Source organism: Camponotus vicinus, unplaced genomic scaffold, assembly GCF_025532165.1.
Source record: "Camponotus vicinus isolate PSW18456_S1 unplaced genomic scaffold, iyCamVici1.0 SCAF_12, whole genome shotgun sequence".
Taxonomy (NCBI): Eukaryota; Metazoa; Arthropoda; class Insecta; order Hymenoptera; family Formicidae; genus Camponotus; species Camponotus vicinus.
In genome coordinates this window covers 9,063,387-9,085,086 of record NW_028141948.1, presented here as the reverse complement: position 1 = coordinate 9,085,086, position 21,700 = coordinate 9,063,387, and the positions used below count along the sequence as shown (strand labels likewise).

Sequence of the window (21,700 nt, the reverse complement as noted above, 5' to 3'; positions counted from 1 at the left end):
TGTTATCGATAATTCGTTGCCGAAATATTTTATATATTATAAAATATACGCTAACGCGGAATATTAAATTATAGAAGTATTTTCATTAATTAATTAAAATTGATTATTTATTAAATAACTTATCACGGAACCTTTCGTAATGCTAATTATTTGAATTTATTCGATTATTTTATTTTCAAAGTCAAATTCTATAATATTTAGTTTTGCATTTTAGAAGACTGACTTAGAGTGAGCTAAATAAATAAACAAATAAATAAATAAATAATAAATAAATGATGTTGAGAAGAAAAAGAACACAAATAAATAAATAAATAATAGCGTGGAAAGAGAGAACATACTAATATTTTTATATAATAAATTATTATTAATTACATTATTTATATTTTTATTTATATTATTTATATTATCAGAGGGACATATATGTTACCCTCTGAGAACATTCATGGACATTGGCTTTGTAGTTCATGTTCACGTTTTTATGTCCACAGAGGGAGTATCGCTTCCAGGGATCACCTAAAAGCGGGCCATGACATCTCTCAGTCTTCTCTCTAATTCTATCTATATACATATAGAGACCTCTATCGAAGCAGTTGTGAATTATGGATTTGTAAACAGTCGTAGAACGTCATTAAATTTACTAGCAAATTATTACTAGCTTCTTTTTATTGAGAAAAATACAAGCAGATCTGGAGGATACTCATCCAATTATTAAGAGCTTATTAAATTATAAAAGGATAAAGTTTAGCAATGAGTATACTATAAATTATGTAGCATAAAAAGAACTGACTTTTATGCCTGTTACATTCATACTATGCGATGTTATCGACTATCGACCATGTAAATTCAATAAATTCATTTTTATTAGAAAACTTATATTTAACAATAAAATAGCAATAGCATATTAAACAAGACATTTTTCCTATCTTTTTACACAACTTTGATACATGTGTATGTGTATAGGCACATATCACACATGTATATATGTATACATATGCAATATATACATAGGTATGTTTTATTCCATCTGATAAGTTTTCAATTTTGCTCTGTCTTTATGTTTATTCTTCTTCCGCAATCTCTGAATATGCTTCTTCAGTGTACCCTTATTTTTCAATTCTTCATACTGAGAGACTAAATTCAAGACTTTCTTCTCAGCTGTAAGAAACAAACAAAATAAAATAACAATTGCAAGAAAAATAAGAATTTATGTCAATTATTTAGTTAACTCACATTTTTTCTTAAAAGCAGGTTTTTCTCCTTGTTTAATAGTGTCTAACACTTCCTTCTTTTCTTCCCACTCCTTCTTTTCCTTTTCCTTTCGCTTCTTTTCCTCTCTTAGCTGATTTTCAAGCCTTTGTATAAGATATTTTATCTTTGCTTTAGTTTTTGGATCGGTAGTTTCTTTCAATTCATGTTTCAAGGTTTTAAGATCATTCTCTCGCAAGTTATTAATAAATGCATAAGCATTTTTGAAGGCTTTTTCATTAAATGTACCACATAAGCTATCAAATCTGGGGTCTCGGGCTATAACTTTTTTGACTGAAACTGACTCTCTAAATCTAGAAACTGGTTTCTTAGCAGACATTTCCCGTGGCCTGTTTTTATTTTCCCTTTTAAATTCTGTCTTTCTCTTGCTCTTATTTCCAAATATTGCCTGATTATACATTTTCGTTCCCAATTTCTCCTTTAATTTCTGCAAATCCTCAAAACTCATATGTTTCAACTCCTCTCGTATTTGTTCCTAAAATATAAATAGAAAATTTATTACTATACAGATAATATATAAACATTCTTAGTAAAAAAGTTTAATAAAAATAACAGTGATAAAATCAAATATGTTATATAAAAAAAATAGTAAAAACCTAGAAAAATATCTTACACGCTCGTTGTCCTCGGCAAGTAGAGATTCCTCATCATTGCTCATGTTGAACCTTATGCAAAATTTTTAGTTATGATTATATATATACAATTTATTTATATGCGATAGAATTTTAACTTACAATTCCCAGAAATTTCTTCCCTGGAAATGAAACGAATACTCAGGCGTTGAAGAGAAAAATATGAAGATCCTGAAGGCGTATTCACACCTTGTAAAGCAATAAACCAGAAAAAGCAGAAAGCCAATCAGAACTCGCGCTGGTAATAAGCAGTGTGTAAGCAATACATTAGATAGGCAAAAAGTAAAAATTGTGACTACTAGCGCAAGTTGTGATTGGCTTCTATTTTTTTGCTTTTTTGCCAAGGTGTGAATACGCCTTGAGGATCAAAAATGTAAAAACGGATAGACTTAATATCGTGTCAGTTCTAATGTTCATGTAGACGCATAAAAAATAAACGCATAAATATTGGAACCGTTTAATTATCTTTATTCCGATTGGCCAATCAAAAGCTTCGAAACCTTCGTAGCGTTAAGCCATAGATATGTAAAATGCATAGACGGAGCATTCATTGACGATGAGCAAAGAAAGGGAGGGTAGAGGGATCTATCGAAATAAGTGAGATATATCGAAATACGATTTTGTTTAATTCTTTTCAAGTAGATTCTGTTTGGCGCGCGTCGCATGTTTGACAGTTTTTGTTTTTGATAGCTTTTCGTCTGTGAAAGAGAGAGAGAGAGAGAGAGAGAGAGAGAGAGAGAGAGAGAGAGAGTCTCTGATAAGAGTACTAGATAAGCTTTTTTTTCTTTTTTTGAATATTTTCTGTTTTCCAGCCTCATAAAAAAATCAGTAAAAATCTTAAATCTGTAAAAATTATTCAAATCCTATTACGATTGATATTTAAGAGATAAAAATTTGTCATAGGAATGCTAATTCAATATTTTATATATCGAGCTATAGTAATATCCCGATTGATTGTCGAATAGAGAATTTTTAGAATCTTAAGAATTTTTTCAATATAGTAGCCATCTCTCTTTCTTTCTCTCTCTCTCTCTCTCTCTCTCTCACCGACAAACTCGTCATACGATAAATTAAATATAAATCGGCACGGACGAGATATTGGTTTTTAGATTTATAGTTTTATATAGCATATGATGATTCATGTAGTCTAACTCATGAATAATATTAATAATACATATATGTATATTTTTAAATCTCAACGCAAAATATTAAAATATAACTTTCTAAAAAATTTTTCAGTAACAATAAAAGACGATCACTTGTATAGCGATATATATCGAATGCCGGAAATATATTGACGATGAGGGGCATAAATATGTGAGCGTTTCAATGCGGACATTTTCGTAGCTCGCGTATTTATTCCGCATTGCGCAAGATTATGAAATATCTAATTTTACCGGATTTACAAAGCGCGAATGTCATTATATCGGGATACAATACGCCCTTTTACGACCGAACACTCGTCAAGGAGTAATCATCCGCGAATGCGAATTATGCGGTACTGCGTAAAAAGCGATGACCGCTTGGTAGCTCGCTCTATTGGCGACCATCAAGGCCGTGCGAGTAATCCAATAAGCATTCGTTAATTCCTTATTGCATCGATCTTCGGCTTTGGAATTATTTTTTTTCGCGCGACCGAATTATTTTTGCTCCGTGTCTTCGACAAGCTCTTTCTCGTTTTTCAAATTACGTCGTCGCATGTACGTCGATATGACGACATGACAAATCGCACGTCGCAATTACATAATGGCGTTATATCGAAGTTATATCGGAAGTTATATCATGCTCAAAAGAATGATGAATGCTACGAAGAGAAATGCTACGAAATAGAAGCTATTCTGTGGATTTGAATACATCTAATTGTCGAAATAGGTGATTATTTTTTTGACATTTTTCAATTTTTCATGATACAAGATTAAAAGCAACTGATACTCATTTATTTCATGAATTAATCTTTGTAATAATTTTTGAACTAGAATTACGTGTGCATTTTTTCGATAATTCTTCTTAAAATATAATTGAAAAAAAATCAATATCTGCTAATGTGTGTGTGGCATTATATTTATAATAAATCTTAAAAATTAGAAATTAAGTCTTTCCATAATTTTTATCACTATTATTGCATGTTTGATAAAAGAATTGCTATCAGTTTCTTTTAATTGATGTTTCTATTTTTACAATGTGTCATTAGCGCTATTTACTCGCGGCTTTTGACGAGGATGAGTAATGCAGGATTAAACAGGCACGATTCCTGGAAATGTATCATAATAATGAAGCAAATGCGAAATACAATTGTAAATTTTATAAACCTGAAGAATAAGATTTTTAAAAGAAAAAAATTATGGAACAAACAATTTATATATAAGCATTATTCTATAAAAATATATACAAAATAAACCTCAGTTTTTTTTCCATAATTTATTGATTACTTTTGCTACAAGATCAGAATAAAATAGAATTTTATTAATAGAACTCATTCTTTTTTTCTAAAGATTGAGAAAATAATTTTTTCAATTGACATTATGTCCGATAAATGTTAAATTTTTTAAATTGTGGGACACAAAGATTGAAAATCCTGAAATAATCCACAAAATTACAATACAAATTATCAGCAATAAATCAATTGGAAAGGAATTTTGTCATGATATATGAATTATAAATTTTATTATATAATATACGAGATACTTATATATATAAAAATATAAATATCAGTAGCAAATAATAACATTATATTTATTATTATATTTTTTATATTATTTATATTTTTATATTATTATATTTTATTTATATTTTTATATAATATATTTTTTATATTATTATTATATTTATTATTATATTTATTATTATATTTCTTCTCTCTGCACAGATTTTGAATTTGGCGCGACTTCGTCATCAGTCACGTGATTCGATTTTAGTTCGCTGACACTCAGACTTCGAGCAGATGTCGCTGAGACAGTCAGCCTTTCTCCCACCAACCTTTCAAGAGGGAAGTTTGGACTAGTGTTAGCAACATGGCGGGTGTGCTGTTCGAGGATATTTTTAACGTGAAAGACATCGATCCGGAGGGCAAGAAATTCGACAGGGGTGAGTTCACATTAAAGTCCAAGTCGCGATGCGCTCGAGGATCGCCTCCTGGTGGCTGCACGCGCGCCATTTTCCCCGCCAAAATGACAGCGTCCCGCGAGTCGGTCGACCTTGCCGATAGCGCCGGCTTAAACGAGCACATGGCATGACAGCTGAGCGTTCTCGATATCAGGTCGACGAGACAAACTCTGGCTCTTCTGTCACGGCCAATTATATGCGACAGTCGATCGATTAGACATTCGCGAGCCACGTCGATCGCCCAACCGGTTTGTCGACCGACTTGGCGAACCGGTGTCACTAGCTAGATTACTAGTTCGAACGCAGAGATAATAACGTCGAAATAAGGGACAATGGAAATTAGATCGATTCTTGAGGAAAAATCGCTATTCGTAGTGTTATTTCTTTTGATATGTAAACATTAAAATGTGTATGTACCATACTATCATTAATCTAACCTAATACGACCTAACCTAATCTCAAATGATTATACATAACAATGTTGATTGTAGGATATGAATGTGAATTAGAGACTCTGAATTTATTTTCCTGGAACTTGTTGAAGCTTCTGATTGTAAACAGAGATTGAAACTTGTAATTTTGATGAATTTTAATATCAATTTTATAGACATGTGAAGAGAGGCATGTATATTTTTTTAAATTACACTGGTTTTTAAATAATAGAATTTTAATAACAATTATAAAACTATATTTATTAGTATAAAAAGTACTCTATCGATCGTATATTTCGTGGACACACTAAGTAGATTTGCTTCTGAAATTCTCTCTCTCTCTCTCTCTCTCTCTTTATCTCTCCCTCTCTCTTCCCTCGCTCCGGAAAAAATTTCTAATCTGCTTACGCGACAGGTGTCGATATCTCGTACTCGGCTCGTACGACCTCGCGGTCTTGATGCCCGCGACCTTTTCCATTCTGCGTTCTTATTCGCTCGTGGACCACAAGAGAGCGGAATTTGCAGAGCGACGTAGATCGAAGGAGTCGACCGTGACCGAATTCTCTCCGCCGGAATATATTGGATCTTCTCTATGTGTACCGCGCCCCTTTCAACCTTGCCGCACAAAGATTATCGACGTACGTACTACCGGGCGCTTTTTCTCTAATGGATATGTATTTAAAGTGACCTAGTGGAGGATGCATTGATCCGAGGAAAATTATCTGATTCGCGATACGAGATTGTATAAAATATAAATACTCGTTTAGTGTTTGTATCCCGATATCTCGAGTACCAGTTTAGAAAAATGATACATATCTCGCGTAAAAGAAATTGACATATGTCATTTTATAACATAATTAATTTTCAACAATGTCTATTGAATTTTTGTTATCTCTTTCTACAAATTTAGATCTTAATCATTTACATTGATATTGCATAAATTATTATTATGATAAAGAAATATAATATCAATATTAACATGTGTTAATTTTTAATAGTGTCTATTGCATTTTTGTTATCTCTTTTTAAAGCTTTAGATCTTCTTGATCATTTATTATACATTGATATTGCATAAATGATTATTATGATAAAAAAATATGAATATTATAAATGAAGTTTTTTAATCTGAACAAAGAAAATTTGAATTTTTGTTATCTCTTTCTACAAATTTAGATCTTAATCATTTACATTGATATTGCATAAATTATTATTATGATAAAGAAATATAATATCAATATTAACATGTGTTAATTTTTAATAGTGTCTATTGCATTTTTGTTATCTCTTTTTAAAGCTTTAGATCTTCTTGATCATTTATTATACATTGATATTGCATAAATGATTATTATGATAAAAAAATATGAATATTATAAATGAAGTTTTTTAATCTGAACAAAGAAAATTTGAATTTTTGTTATCTCTTTCTACAAATTTAGATCTTAATCATTTACATTGATATTGCATAAATTATTATTATGATAAAGAAATATAATATCAATATTAACATGTGTTAATTTTTAATAGTGTCTATTGCATTTTTGTTATCTCTTTTTATAGATTTAGATTTTCTTTACCATTTACATTGATATTGCATAAATTATTATTATGATAAAGAAATATAATATAAATATTAACATGTGTTAATTTTTAATAATGTCTATTGCATTTTTGGTATCTCTTTTATAGATTTAGATTCTTTTGACCATTTACATTGATATTGCATAAATTATTATTATGATAAAAGAATATGAATATTATAAATGAAGTTTTTAATCTGCACAAACAAAAGGATGGCCATTTCAATGTAAATAATTTAGAAAGAGAAAGAGAGAGAGAGAGAAAAAGAGACCTCATCGATATAAATAATCTAGAAAGAGAGAAAGAGAGAGACAGAAATGGTGAAATCCTTAATTTTATACCTAACGTAGCAATTATTTCTTAATTGAAAAATATTACGTACATAATTCCCGCGCACAGCCCCAAATATCTCTCTCTTCTTCCTATACATATCGAAGACAGAATTCGAAACACACAATAAATATCGGGGATTGTTACTTCCAATTAAGATAACCCAGATTATCGGCACAATAAGTCCGTCTGCATGTATGATCCAGGGTGTTCCCTTTGCACCGTCCCTCCCTCCCTCTCTCCCCTCGCCTCATCTTTCATCTCGCGCTCGATAAAGTACGTTATCACCGCGTACATGGCGTATATATCGATCAGCGAGCGCTCTTCTCTGCGTGCGATTGTGAATTCCGGACTCGATAAATTGGGTAGTGCCCATCGTTGGCTGACGAGCGAGCGTCGCAAAAACGAGAACGGGGGAGGGAGGAGCGAGAAGGGGGTCTCTCCTCGCATCTCTCTATCTCCCTTTCGAAAGAGAGGGATGGAACCGGGTGCTCGCTTGCGAGCACCGGTCGATGCAGCAAGGATGCCCGCAGCCGCAGCAGCAGCAGCAGCGCCGAGCAACACGGCATTCGCGTAATATGACGCGTCTGTGTGTAGGGTGTGTATGGAAGTAGGGGCGACGGGGAGGGGGGGGGAGGGAGAGAGAGAGAGAGAGAGGAAGACGGTGGTGCGCGCGCGGAGAGCCGTGGAGCAGCCGGGACGCGCGAGGCAACCTGGTGGGGATTGACACGGTCAAGGTCAGCCTCAGTTCTAAGGTCGCGGGGGGATGTCATCTCAGAAGGGAGCGCCTTCTGATACACTCCATCTCTTTTTCCCTCGCTCGCTCCCATCTCCTTCTCTCTCTCTCCCTTCCTCTCTCTCTCTCTCTCTTTGTCTCTGTCTTCCTCTCTCTCCCCGGTCTACCTATGCCTATCTACCTCGTTTTGTTCTCGGCCTCGCTTTCGGAGCGAGTCGTAAAGCGAGGACGAGCGTTCTCCGTTTTTCTCTTTCCGCCTCTTCCCCCCCCCCTTCCCCCTGTTCCCTTTCTCTTTTATTCTTTTCGCGTATGTGCGTTCGCTTGGACTCGTCCATCCGCCGGCTGACGTCGAGAGAAAAGAAGCATCTTTATTTCTTCATCTCTCGCGAGCTTTCCTCGCTGATTTTGTCGACGCAAGGACACGCGCGAAATTCCACTTCGCGATTGTAAAGGCGAGGAGCAGAACCGTCTTTATCAATTAAATCTTAATTAAATATTAATTAAAAGATAAATAAGGTGGAAACGCCTCTTTGCGAAATTTCTCTCGTATCTTAAAAAAGAAGTATTGAATAGTTTTAACATTATGGTATAATAAATAAGCCACATAAAAATATTACTTGAAAAAAGTCATAATAGTTTTGCATGATTTTTTAATTATTTTATTAAGATTGTTTAAATATGTAAATTAATACTGTTTAAAACAGATACTATTTAAAGCAATTTACAATAATATGATCTTTTTCTCTGTTTTAAATATTTAAAATTCATAATTATTTCATCAAAAGAAAACGGATCGTATTTACATCTCGAGGCTACAAGTTCGTAATAGGCATATTTAGAGGTGTGTTGGTTTTTAAATTTTATTGTCTAGAGGAGGAGTCCACGTGGACCCGAAGGTGTAATCAGGTCCTTGGCTTTGCTGGACCTGTTTATCCTTTTTCGCTCGAATTTTGCCTCGAAGTGATCATTAGAGCGAACGACCAGAGATTCTCACATGTATTTATACCAGTTGGACTTATCTCATCTAATTTTTATAATTGACGGATGAATAAACGATGACAATCAATCATTTTGTTCGAAATATTTTAGAGATCGGTCAATATTAAACGTGATTAAAAATTTGCAGTAAAAACTTTTAGATTACTTTGAAAATGTAAGCTAGTTATAAAGTCCGAAGCTAATTAATTATATAAGTTGAATAATTGTCAAGTGAGTAAATGGCAAACACTATTACAAGTTACAATGTTTGTTACACGAATCGATGTTCGCAGTAAATAATCTTTTTTGTTTTGATTATCAACGTAGAATAAATTGCTCAGGAAACTTAAGCAAATTGTTGGCAGGTGATAATAATTTCCTCGTTCTCCAAGAAACGTATGCTCCCGGCATGTGTTTCACGACGTTATTTTTAGATTGAGAAATTCGTCACGTGCACACAATGTAATGCGCATCTGAATTCTAACGAACGATACAAAGAGTGCTTTTTAAAGTTTAAAAATTATCAGAGTGTCATTTTCAAAAATCTCATTTATTAATGGCTCGAAAAAACGCTTATTGTATGTTTATTTATTTAATTTTTAATGCATTTGACAAGGAAAATTTCTGTACTTGTACATTACATTATTAAAGCTATAAAATAGCGAACAAATTTGTCTTAAAAGATATCAAAATGTTAAATACATTCTATCCTGTACTGCACATTTTATATGTTTACATTTGCCGGTGGTGCAATTGTCAATAATTATAATTATTAATAATTGATATAAAATTTTGTATTAATGCCTCGAGAAAACGATTACTGTGATATATTTATTTATTTAATTTTCACTGTTAACAAAGAGAATTTCTGTATTTGTATACATTACATTATTAAAGCTATAAAATAATAGCAAACAGATGCGGCAACAGATGTCTAAAATGATATCCAAAATGTTTAATTGTATTATAAATTACATTTATACTGTTTCTGCACGTTTTATAAGTTTACATTTGCTGGCGGTGCAATTGCTTATAATTGCGCAATAAGCGAGCTAGAGTTTACCATATCGGGCAAATATTAATTTCCAAGTATGTGTTAATCGTTTTACGAAATATCCTACGAGTTATTTATTAAACTCGTATCATTTCGTCATAAATGTCATTGAAAAGCGCAGTGCGCTTGCGAAAAGATCTTTGTGAAAAATGCTCGGGGGATGTCAAATATAAAACAAAACCATTTTATGAAAGATAAAAGAAACGAGAATCTAAATATAAAGTAGAGTGTGTGATGAAATATATGTAAAAATAATGAAATCCGAATGAGATTCGATAAAGTTATTATAAATAAAGTAATGAAAAAAATATATATCGTTTTAAGCGGAAGAATCTTTTAACTTTTTCACGATTGAAGCAACGCAAAACTACATTTTTTACATATTTATAACTGCGATCTTTGACATGAGCGTGTACAATGTATTACAACGCGACAATAATATAATATATTTAGCACAATTCGCTAGCTTAAAATTGCTTTCGCTAGAAAATTTGTGTACAAGCAAGTGCGAAATAACTAAAAAATTATTTTTAGTATATGTATATTCAAGTTAACGATACAGGTTCATCAATTGACATAATATTTTTAATACAGAGTGTCTATTTTCAAGAAAATCTGAAATTCTCAAATTTCTTTTGTCACTTGAAACATCAGGGAATTTTTATGGAATTTTATTGAGAAATTAAAAAAAAAAATTCTCTCTTTTATAATTTTCCTCTTATATAAACAGCAAACTAAATTATACAAAAAGTACTATAAATATTTTTGTTTATATATATTCCATGTCTTAATAAAATATTGAACATACAATATAATATTCTTTATTGTAATTTTTAGTTATAAAAGAAAATTAAAATTTTACGCATGTGAAAAATGTTAATCTTTTTTTACAAAAGTTTTTTTCAGTACATTTACAAATCTAACACTTGAAACTTAAGAGGTTTTGTATTTTTCCTTCGTATGAGTGAGAAACGTTAAAAAAATGCATGGAATTAAAAAGTTTATTTTAGAAAATGTTACGCCAAAAAATCTTTAAATAAATATTTTCTTTTCACTTGCAATTTTGAACAAAAATATCTGGAAGATTAGAGAATTTTTTACAAGATTTAAGTGTAGACACCCTGTAATAATGCAGTTCTCATTTTATAATAATATGTAACGTATATAATTCCTCATTATAATGTATCAATGTGTACCTGATATCTTTATTCAATTTGAGAGAGCTTTCAAATCGACCAAATTTTCCAAATATATATATATATATATATATATATATATTTATTTATTTATTTACCGAGTAATTATTAATATTGAAAATAAAAAATATCGTTTTTCTCTTTCTCTCTCAGTATTTTCATGTCGGAGATATGTCGAAATATTACAATAGTAATTATATAGACAATGCAGACATCATGAAATTCATTTCAAAGGGGTACTTGAAGTCGGCGGGAGCCAGGGCAGCGATTTAATCGCGCGTCTAATAGTTTCTTTAATGGCTCAATTAAACATAAGTGTCGCTAAATAATTACCAACTGAATCTTCGCCGTATCGCAGACCAATGTGGAGCTTACCGTAATATATGTATAATAAAATGCATAAAGGGGAATTATCTCCAGAGGATCACATTGCACATTTTCCAAGCGTTTATGGAGCTTTATTCGCAGCATTATATTTTTGTCATTACCTTAGATTATTTTTTTGTATAAAGCGGCTAATAATAGCACTCTGACTAGCCATCAATATATCGCGATTGCGTTGTACTTTCGCTTTCGATATTAAAAAAAAATTTTACAAGTAAAGTAGGAAGATTCCTAAAAAGATTGACTTCAAGTTTTTGACAAGCAAACATATGTACCTACCTTTTAATACATTTTAATACATCTTATACAAGTCCATTTGTTCCTTTGGCGTATCATTGAAATAGATATTAAGAGACTGTTTTGCCTCTCATGAGCGTGATTTAAATATCGATGAGAAGAAAGTGCTCGCATAATTCGCATACCTGTTCGCCATTTGTTCGTTTTCGTTCTGGTTCCTTTTCTTCTTGTCTTAATGATGACGTAAGTGGATCAGGGTGATGGGAAAGAAGGAAAAGAACAAGATTGTGTGCCCAAGACGAAGGCTCGGTTCTTCCACGTTTATTCGGCGGTTAGCTCAATGTGTTTTATCAGATTAAACGGTTATAATGCGTCTCGTTGTCCGTCAGGTCTTTCCTGTTTCCTTCATTTACCTGCATCTTGCGTAAGCTCGAGAATTCTTTTTCGAATATTGGATTACAGGATATCCCACGGGAAGTTGCTGAAATTAAACAGCTGTCATTTTTAAACATGCCATAGAGAGAGAGAGAGAGAGAGAGAGAGAGAGAAAGAGAGAGAGAGCAGAGATAGTAAAATATCTGCTGATAGAAAACATTTAGCAGTTTTATTTATATGCAGATATTTTTATCGTTTAATAAACGTTTATAAAAGCATATAATGTCGAGAGTTTAATGATGTAGTATATTTTCGAACCAAGTCTCTTTCGAAAATTGTAAGAAAACTTTATATGATATTTGTCTTATATGCTATTCATCACGAAAGAAATTTGATATCTATTAATTCTGGTGTGCAAGATATCGAAAGTATCTTTGTAAATTCTTTACAATTTCCACAAGAGAAACTTGGTTCTATAAAAGATTATATCATTAAAATTGTCGACATTTTATAAACATTAAATGATAAGAATATCTCCCATTGTTTTTATCCATGTGTAAAGTTGCTAAATGTACTCTATTAGAAGATATTTTATTTATAAATGCATATAATGTCAAGAGTTTAATGATGTAGTATTTTCGAACCAAGTCTCTTTCGAGAACTGTAAGAAAACTTTATGTAATATTTTTTTGATTTGCTATTCATCACGAAAGAAATTTGATATCTATTAATTCCGATGGTGTGCAAGATATCGAAAGTATCTTTGTAAATTCTTTACAATTTTCAAAAGAGAAACTTGGTTCTATAAAAGATTATATCATTAAAATTGTCGACATTTTATAAACATTTATCAAATAATAAGAATATCTCCAATTGTCTTTATGTATATGTAAAGTTTCTAAATGTGCTCTATTAGAAGATATTTTATTTATAAAAACATAATGTCGAGAGTTTAATGATGTTAGTATATTTTCGAACCAAGTCTCTTTCGAAAATTGTAAGAAAACTTTATATGATATTTTTCTTATATGCTATTCATCACGAAAGAAATTTGATATCTATTAATTCTGGTGTGCAAAATATCGAAAGTATCTTTGTAAATTCTTTACAATTTCCACAAGAGAAACTTGGTTCTATAAAAGATTATATCATTAAAATTGTCGACATTTTATAAACATTAAATGATAAGAATATCTCCGATTGTTTTTATCCATGTGTAAAGTTGCTAAATGTACTCTATTAGAAGATATTTTATTTATAAATGCATATAATGTCGAGAGTTTAATGATGTAGTATATTTTCGAACCAAGCCTCTTTCGAAAATTGTAAGAAAACTTTATGTAATATTTTTTTGATTTGCTATTCATCACGAAAGAAATTTGATATCTATTAATTCTGGTGTGCAAGATATCGAAACTATCTTTGTAAATTCTTTACAATTTCCGAAACAGAAATTTGGTTCTATAGAAGATAATATCATTAAACTCTCGAAATTGTCGACATTTTATAAACATTTATTAAATGATAATATATCTCCAATTGTCTTTATCCATATGTAAAGTTGCTAAATGTGCTCTATTAGAAGATATTTTATTTATAAAAGCATATAATGTCGAGAGTTTAATGATGTAGTATATTTTCGAACCAAGCCTCTTTCGAAAATTGTAAGAAAACTTTATGTAATATTTTTTTGATTTGCTATTTATCACGAAAGAAATTTGATATCTATTAATTCTGGTGTGCAAGATATCGAAAGTATCTTTGTAAATCCTTTACAATTTCCAAAAGAGAAACTTGGTTCTATAGAAGATACATTATATCATTAAAATTCGACATTTTATAAACATTTATTAAATGATAAGAATATCTCCGATTGTTTTTATCCATATATAAAATTGCTAAATGTGCTCTATTAGACGATATTTTATTTATAAAAGCATATAATGTCGAGAGTTTAATGATGTAGTATATTTTCGAACCAAGCCTCTTTCGAAAATTGTAAGAAAACTTTATGTAATATTTTTTTGATTTGCTATTCATCACGAAAGAAATTTGATATCTATTAATTCTGGTGTGCAAGATATCGAAAGTATCTTTGTAAATTCTTTACAATTTCCGAAAGAAAAACTTGGTTCTATAAAAGATTATATCATTAAAATTGTCGACATTTTATAAACATTTATTAAATGACAAGATCTCCAATTGTCTTTATCCATATGTTAGGTTGCTAAATGTGCTCTATTAGAAGATATTTTATTTTCTCTGCTCTCTATATACGTTTAAAAATGACAGCTGATTAATTTCAGCAACTTCTGTGATATATAATGTGACTCAGGCATGAATAAAAAATAGACAAATTATCATTTCTCAAGAAACCTAGAATCAATTTTTCTTCGATAAAAAAAGTCGTTCGTTTTCATAACTCTTTAAATTTCATTATGATACCGATATCTTAATGATTATGCTTCAAGTTAAATTTGTTGAAATGAAAGCATCGAATCGAACAAGGAATAATTATTTTTACTTCAGAAGAATTCGCGAAAAGCATTTCGTTTATAGTGTGACTTATAAATATAATCTCGACATTTCCGCTAATGAAACGTAGAAGCTTCCCATCATATTAAAGGTCATCGAATTTAATAAATCGAAATAAAGGGAGGTGACAAATAAGCCATATAATGCCATATGAGAGTAAAGGGCTAACGCGAGCTGTAACATCCAGGATAGGATTCTTTGTGCTGTATGTCTTATTGATCGAGACGCTTACGCTTATACTTTTATGTAACTTTACGTGCGCGCGCGTGCGATCGGCTTAACAAGATCGGACTCGATGGCGAGTCGAATCGATGCCGTTATCGAAGTAACGGCATGAAACAAGGCATTAACCGTATGGAGATTAGCCGGACGTTTATGCGCGATAAAATGCAACGCGTCGCGCGGTGAAAATCATGGGATCGTTATTACGCTAATTGTAAGAGACTACGCTATTATTCCAAAATCCGAAATCCAAAATCAATCGCTTGCATATCTAAATACAGATTTCTGTTGTCAATTTAGCATGCGACGTGAATACACGAGATGAAATTCTGCGTTCGCGTACGCGATGAGCGGTGCTCGTATTATCGAAACGATTCTGATCAGCTGATCGCTTCAAATTCCTCTCGTCTCGTCTCATCTTTAGAGATCATAATTTTCATAAATTATATTAAAATAGTAAATATATTGACAATATTAATATATATATCTTAAATACACTCGTATTTAATGCATATATTATAACGAAAGCGAAATTTTTTGGAATAAATAGATAAGGGGAAAAAAAGAAAGAAGGAAAAAAAGATTTTTTGCCAATTTTATTATTTAATAATTACTCAGGGTATCTATACTTTCTAGAAAGACATGGAAAAGAATCTAAAATTCTCAGGGATTTCTTTTGTGTGCTTGGAAAAATCAGAGAATTTTCATGATATTTATTTTATTATGGGATTTTATCATGGGATTTATTTTATTCGAATTTTTAAAAAACTTCTTTTTTCAATAATTTTGTTCTTACATACATTTCTTATATTGTAAACAGTTAGTAAGCTACGTTAGTAAATTATGCGTTTAAAATATATTATGAACATCTCTAATTTTGTTTATCTCTAGTTTTGTTATTCAATGTTTTAACAAAATATTAAATATGTAGTACATGTCTTTTATTTTAATTTTTAGTGATAAAATAAAAATTTTATGCAAGTGAAAAATGCTTATCTTATGAACATTATTTTATTCAGTTAAAATTTATAAATTTAACATCTTAAGAGAGATCTCTCTTTGTTTCGAGATGCTTGTTTCGTGTGAAAGACACTAAAAGCATGCAATAAAAAAATTTACTTTAGAAAGTTGGACCAAAAAGATCTTCAAAGTATTCTCTGAAATTTTCAACAAAAATACTTGCAATTTTCAGTGAATTTTTTTTTACAAGATTCAAGCAGACACCCTGTTATTTTTAAACTATTATAACGGATGTTTCTCGAGCCAAAACCTTGATTTTCGTTGGCATCGCGCGAATCCGAATCGACGAGCCGATCGCGATTTTTACAAAGTGTTAAAGATGGATCCGAAGGATCCGATTGCATCACGTGACGAAGGGTAGATTCGCGGCCAGGATCTCCGCAGCATCGTCGCGATCGCGCCAGGCGGCGAACCAATTTTTTCCTCTATTTTTTTCTCTTTTTCACCGTAGCCCGCAGCAGCGGCGCGAAGCGAGCGGCGGGTGAGTAGGTGAATACGCGAGGCCCCGCGATTGGCCGGCGCGCGCCGGCTCGGCCAATCGGGGCGCGCGGCCGCGAGCGTGGCGCGCGCAGAGCCGGCACCGCGCTCGGGCCTCGTCGTCGTCAGTGTCGAGGTAACGCGCGAATCGGCGAGAAAAACTGACCGATAAGTACGAACGTTACACGTATATACGCGTTACGTATACGCGCAAACGACGAGCCATAAAATTGGGAGAGCGAGAACGCGTCCGCGGGGCTGTCGACGGGAGGAGGAAGCGCGATTACGTAGCGGCTGTTCCATAGCAACGTGGACACGGAGCGAGATTCGGCGAGGGCGAGCGCAATAATGAGGCGGATAAGGAGCGAAGCGTCAAGTTCGCACGACAATAGCGATGGAGAGAGAGAGAAAGAGAGAGAGAGAGCGCGGCGGAGGACGCTCGCGGATCGGTGAGTAGGACGGGGAAGAGGAGGGGGAGCGGGGAGGGGGTAGGGTAGCCGGCTGCCTTCAGTTTGGCGTTCGGTGTTGCTAGGCGCGAGGGCCACTGTCAGTGCCAAGGCGGCAGCCGGCAACCTTCTCTCGATCGCGAGCCAAGCTTTTCTTCCTTTCTCGCCCCGAATCCACCGAATACCGTCCGCTCATCCCTCGCGATCCCTTTCTCTCTCTCTCTCTCTCTCTCTCTCTCTCTCTCTCTTGCTCTTCGTCTTCGTCTTATCGCCATCTCCGTTTCTCTAGCCCCGATGCATTTTTCGAGAACGTTCCCCGCGTGCGTGATCGAGCGGCGGCGCCTGGTCGCCAAATCCAACCGGCACTGCCTCTCCGGTTCTCGTTCTCGGTCGCGGCTGCGTGCGTGTGTGCGTGCGAAAAAGAACGGAGCGTGTGGAGAGAATCACGGGATGCCTTGCGGCGGATATACGACGCCGCGTCTCGTCCATCAACCATCTACGCGACTCCGTCTCCGACTAGCATATATACCGTGAGTACCGTTCTGCGTATGTATATGTGCGTGTTTTTCTATTTATACCGTACCGGGCCATTCAATTCGATGCGCGATTTCATTCCCTCTCCCGACTTTGATATATATCATTCCGCGCAATTGTTACTTATATACGTGCTCTGAAAAATTCATCGGTAATTATTTCGCGTACCAGAGAGCATGCTTTACTTAATTTTTAATTGTAACGCAAGAAAATGCCCCCCCCTAGAGTGTATGCACTGATGGAAAAAATATATTCCGTATTAATTTTACACATATTTGCAATTATCATGAGTCAGACATTAAGGATGTAAAAATAGAAAAAAGCGACGAGGTATTCTCATTAATAGTGACATGATGAAATATGGAGCATGTCAAGTTATGATGGATTTGATAATGCATTGCATGTGGCGTCGTGCTGGACACTCTGTATACATAATTAAAATAAATAAGGTCTAAAATGACTTTCTTTCATAAAGTTTTCGGTTTTTTTATTAATTGTTTTAAGCAAATAATATTTATACAAAATTGAAGTAAGAAGTCGTGTATAAATGAGAATAAATCGAGAACAAATTTCCTCTGGAAATAAATGCAGGTACAATTATTTTAGAAAAATTTTACATTTGACGATTTTTGGATAATGATCCCTTCTTGATAATCCAAGAGAGCTCGAATGCCACGTTCTTTTGAGTCATAAATACGCTGAATAGGCGGAGCTACGCAGTTATGTGAATAGAACATCATGATACGCAGATTGGATATGCTCTTAAAAAGCCATGCGAGTCGAATCTTATATTAACGAAAATATATCAATGCTTTGACCTTATTTTCAGCTTAATAAATTTATAGCGGTACGTTTGATATTATTTCGTGATTCAGAAATAAAAATATTATAAATAAATATATAAAAAAATATATTACATTTAATATAAATGATATTTTTTATATATTTGTCCCGGTCACGGAATAATATTAATTACTTTCATTTCGAGAGTTATTACACTATTAAATTATGTGATAAACACTTTTTATGACAAATAATCCGAGCATGTAATGTGTTTGTGCGATTATTTCTCTTTGAAGAGGCAATGATTCGAGCAATAATTCCAATCACTTCATAAAGTTTGAGAATTACGAAACTGATACGGACTATCGGCAAAGGTTGTTGTTTTTTGTTACGAGATATTTCGCGGCTGCAACGATCGTAGTCGAACGAGAATGTTTTCTTCCTTATTTGCGTTTCTGAGTCACACGCGTGTCTGCCGGTTATCTATTCACGCGATCCGCCGACGCGCACTTGACGTTATTTATGCGGATGTAATATCGAATGCGAAAAGTTGCCAGAGCTTCTTTTCGATGCGGATAATTTTGACAATAATGGTAAACGTTTTTTCTTTCTAAAAAAAGAATTATTTGATATACTTATAATTATATTATTATTTATGTGTGATTTATTTGATTAAATAATATTATAAAATTGCAAAGCACAGAAATTTGCATTGGACGAATCTATTTTTTTCAACTGTTTATACATAATTTTATTGCAAATTTATTTAGCATTACTCGTGTTGCATATTATACATATAGTGTAGAATTTGCGAAGAGGAAAATTTATTTTTATGCAAATTTTTAATTTCAAGTACATATTATTCTTAAACTTGATAATTTTGAGTACATCTGTTTATACGTTGTCATTGGAAATTTAAACCGCAAAATAGCAATTACTAAAATTTATCAATTCAATGAATATTCCAATCTACAAAAGCGCTATATAAATAAACAAATTATTTATTCCTATCAATCAAACGAGAACATTATCTCTCGCTTTTACTTTCGTTAGTTCTCGTCGAAATTTGCCAGAGAATCGTGACAAGGTGACTCGAGCTCTGGGAAGAAATTCTGCGAATGTATAAAATTGTATGCGCGATTAAATTCCTAGCATAAATTCTCTGCGGTCCGCGAACATGTATTGATTAACGGTGTGGCGCGATTTCTACGGATGCCAATCAGGTGGCCGGGCTCGTTCATCTCGCGAGGGGTATGTATGTCGATAACAGAATATCGGCGGACGTGCCGCTTAACAGTCCCGCTGCGCCTATCTTTTACGGATTCGCGCCGGGGAAGGTCGAAGGGTCGTCGATTAAATCGCGATCGCGTCGCGCATCTGTTTTCGAGACTCGATATTGCGCGGGAGGAGGAGGAGGAGGGGGGATCAAAGGAAGATCCGCTTTCTCCGAACTTTGCCAATCGACTGTTTTATAAATAAAAATTAAAAATACACCAACGATGTACAAATATCAAATGTATAACCGCAGTAATTTTTTTTGTACGTACAAGTGTGAGAAAGCAATACGTAATTTTGTATGACGTTAAGCTTTCATGTCCCGCTTTGAGATATTGGCGCATAAACGAGCTTTTAGTTGAAATTTACACAACATTGCACATTTTAAGTTTGTATGATACTCGTAATACATATGAGTCTCTCTAGAAGCCAAGCTAGTCAAGAATTAAAATTAAGAAATTTATAAAAAGAGAAAATCTTTGAGTCTCTCGATTTGAGAAGCTACTTTTCTGTAGCCATTTTTTTCATAATTTTCTCAAAATTGTTATTTTAATCGTTTTTGTTGAGAGCGATTATCCATAAACCCTCGACACTCTCGATTGCTTAATCTCTAACTTATGCTGGTAATAATAATTCTCGTCTAATTATCGATCGACAGAGCGAAATACGTAAATATGCCGTCACGAATGATCCTGCCTGCGTAGACCGGCGGAAAGGATCGAGCTAAGCCACGCACCGTAAAAACATGACATAATCGAGCATCGTTTTAGCTACATTTTTTCTCTGCACGTGGCATGATTCGAAAGACCGGTCCCCACCGTGCCCGAGATGGTTCCCTCGGGCGGTCGACCTTGAGACCAGCTGACAAACCGAGGAAGACGAAAGAGAAGGAGAAGAGAAGGAGGAAGAGGATTGCGCAACGCTTCGAAATATCGCGATTTTGAGAACGACCATCGAGATCCTCCAACCGTCTCTTTGTCTCTACTAGGAAAATAAATACTCTATTGATTCTAATGTATTACACACGTCAAACGTAAGAAACGAAATTCTCTTTCGCATCATTTTTTAATGTTTATTTAATACATTTCACTGTCATTAATATTATATATGTAATTAAATACAATATATAATCACAAATTCACTACCATTAATTGATTATATAAATATTTGATTAAACAAATTGAAATAACTTGAAAAGTTAATTATATATATAGTTTATTATATATCCTTTATAAATTCAGTTGATTTTTCGACTTTAGCGAAAATTCATAAAATGCTAGAATTGTTCAATTATTAATTAAATTTATAAATTGTTATTTATATCACGATTGTAAAAGTATTATACGTATAATTTAATTTTATATTTATTTTTTTTATTTAATTTATCTTTTATATGATTTGTGACGGATGAAATTTATTGGTTATTTTTTTGTACGAATATATATTTGATCACGATTATTGCGAGACACGCCGTTTTCCGATCTGTTCTATTGTAATACTTGTAATACTGCATTTTACATTTGTTTTACTAAATTCTCCAAGCAGCATCTCCTTCGACATTCCTCGCGTTTCTCATCTCCCGTCATTGATATTCTCGCCGTGACTCTTTTCCGAATCGTCCATGTGCGATGAACAATGTCTTATCAACGATCACCAAACGAAAAATCCATCCTTATGATACAACGCGAATGGAAGACTCGGTTTCTCTCAAAGGAATCGCCTGCGGTATTTTACGACTCTACAGACGTATAACTCTTCTTTACCACCAAAAAGGCACGTGCGACTGGGTCACGAGGCTGATCGTAAATTTTCATCTCGAAAAGCAAGTCACTTTATCGAATAAAATCGCAAGTATTTTTCTCATTGTATTCTTCGACAAAAAATTACGGTTTAATTTACTCAAACAATTGATTCTACAGATTCGCAAATAATCGCGTTGACGTAAGATTAATGAATTTTAAATACTATTTACGTGAAAACTTGAGAAGCGTGAGGAGAAGATATGATACGTTGCTTGGTAATGAAGTGAGAGATGATAAAAAAAAAATTGCAAATTAATATTCTTGAAAGACAAAAAATATCTCAAATATTTTTGTGTCTTTCAAGAAT

At 33.2% G+C, this 21,700-nt stretch overlaps 2 protein-coding genes across 3 annotated transcripts in view; one reads left to right on the top strand and one right to left on the bottom strand.

Annotated features, from left to right (window-relative positions):
* Window positions 1-838: 838 nt before the first annotated feature.
* On the bottom strand, window positions 839-2,120 carry LOC145962784 (ribosomal RNA processing protein 36 homolog). The gene is made up of 4 exons (XM_083084135.1): window positions 2,001-2,120; window positions 1,880-1,931; window positions 1,231-1,741; window positions 839-1,155 (listed from the first exon to the last, which is right to left on the bottom strand). Exons 2-4 carry the CDS (start codon window positions 1,922-1,924, stop codon window positions 1,016-1,018), a joined length of 696 nt encoding a protein of 231 aa, XP_082940261.1. The 5' UTR covers window positions 1,925-1,931; window positions 2,001-2,120; the 3' UTR covers window positions 839-1,015.
* A 2,682-nt stretch (window positions 2,121-4,802) lies between these two features.
* Rpb8 (DNA-directed RNA polymerases I, II, and III subunit Rpb8) overlaps window positions 4,803-21,700 on the top strand; it is a 56,212-nt gene continuing 39,314 nt past the window's right edge. The window contains exon 1 of one of the 2 annotated variants that reach the window (XM_083085640.1): window positions 4,803-4,982. In XM_083085640.1, coding sequence (XP_082941766.1) covers window positions 4,910-4,982 — 73 coding nt within the window. In that variant the 5' untranslated portion in view covers window positions 4,803-4,909. Of the gene's footprint in view, window positions 4,983-16,670; window positions 17,003-21,700 lie in introns of those variants that run through there. The other variant, XM_083085641.1, reaches the window with a different exon arrangement.

Coding starts and splice junctions, on each gene's coding strand:
- LOC145962784 (XM_083084135.1), bottom strand. CDS start 1,924: ATGAGCAATGATGAGGAATCTCTACTTGCCGAGGACAACGAGCGT. Junction 1,742..1,879: donor TTGCCGAGGACAACGAGCGT/GTAAGATATTTT, acceptor TTTATATTTTAG/GAACAAATACGAGAGGAGTT. Junction 1,156..1,230: donor ACCTGCTTTTAAGAAAAAAT/GTGAGTTAACTA, acceptor TGTTTCTTACAG/CTGAGAAGAAAGTCTTGAAT.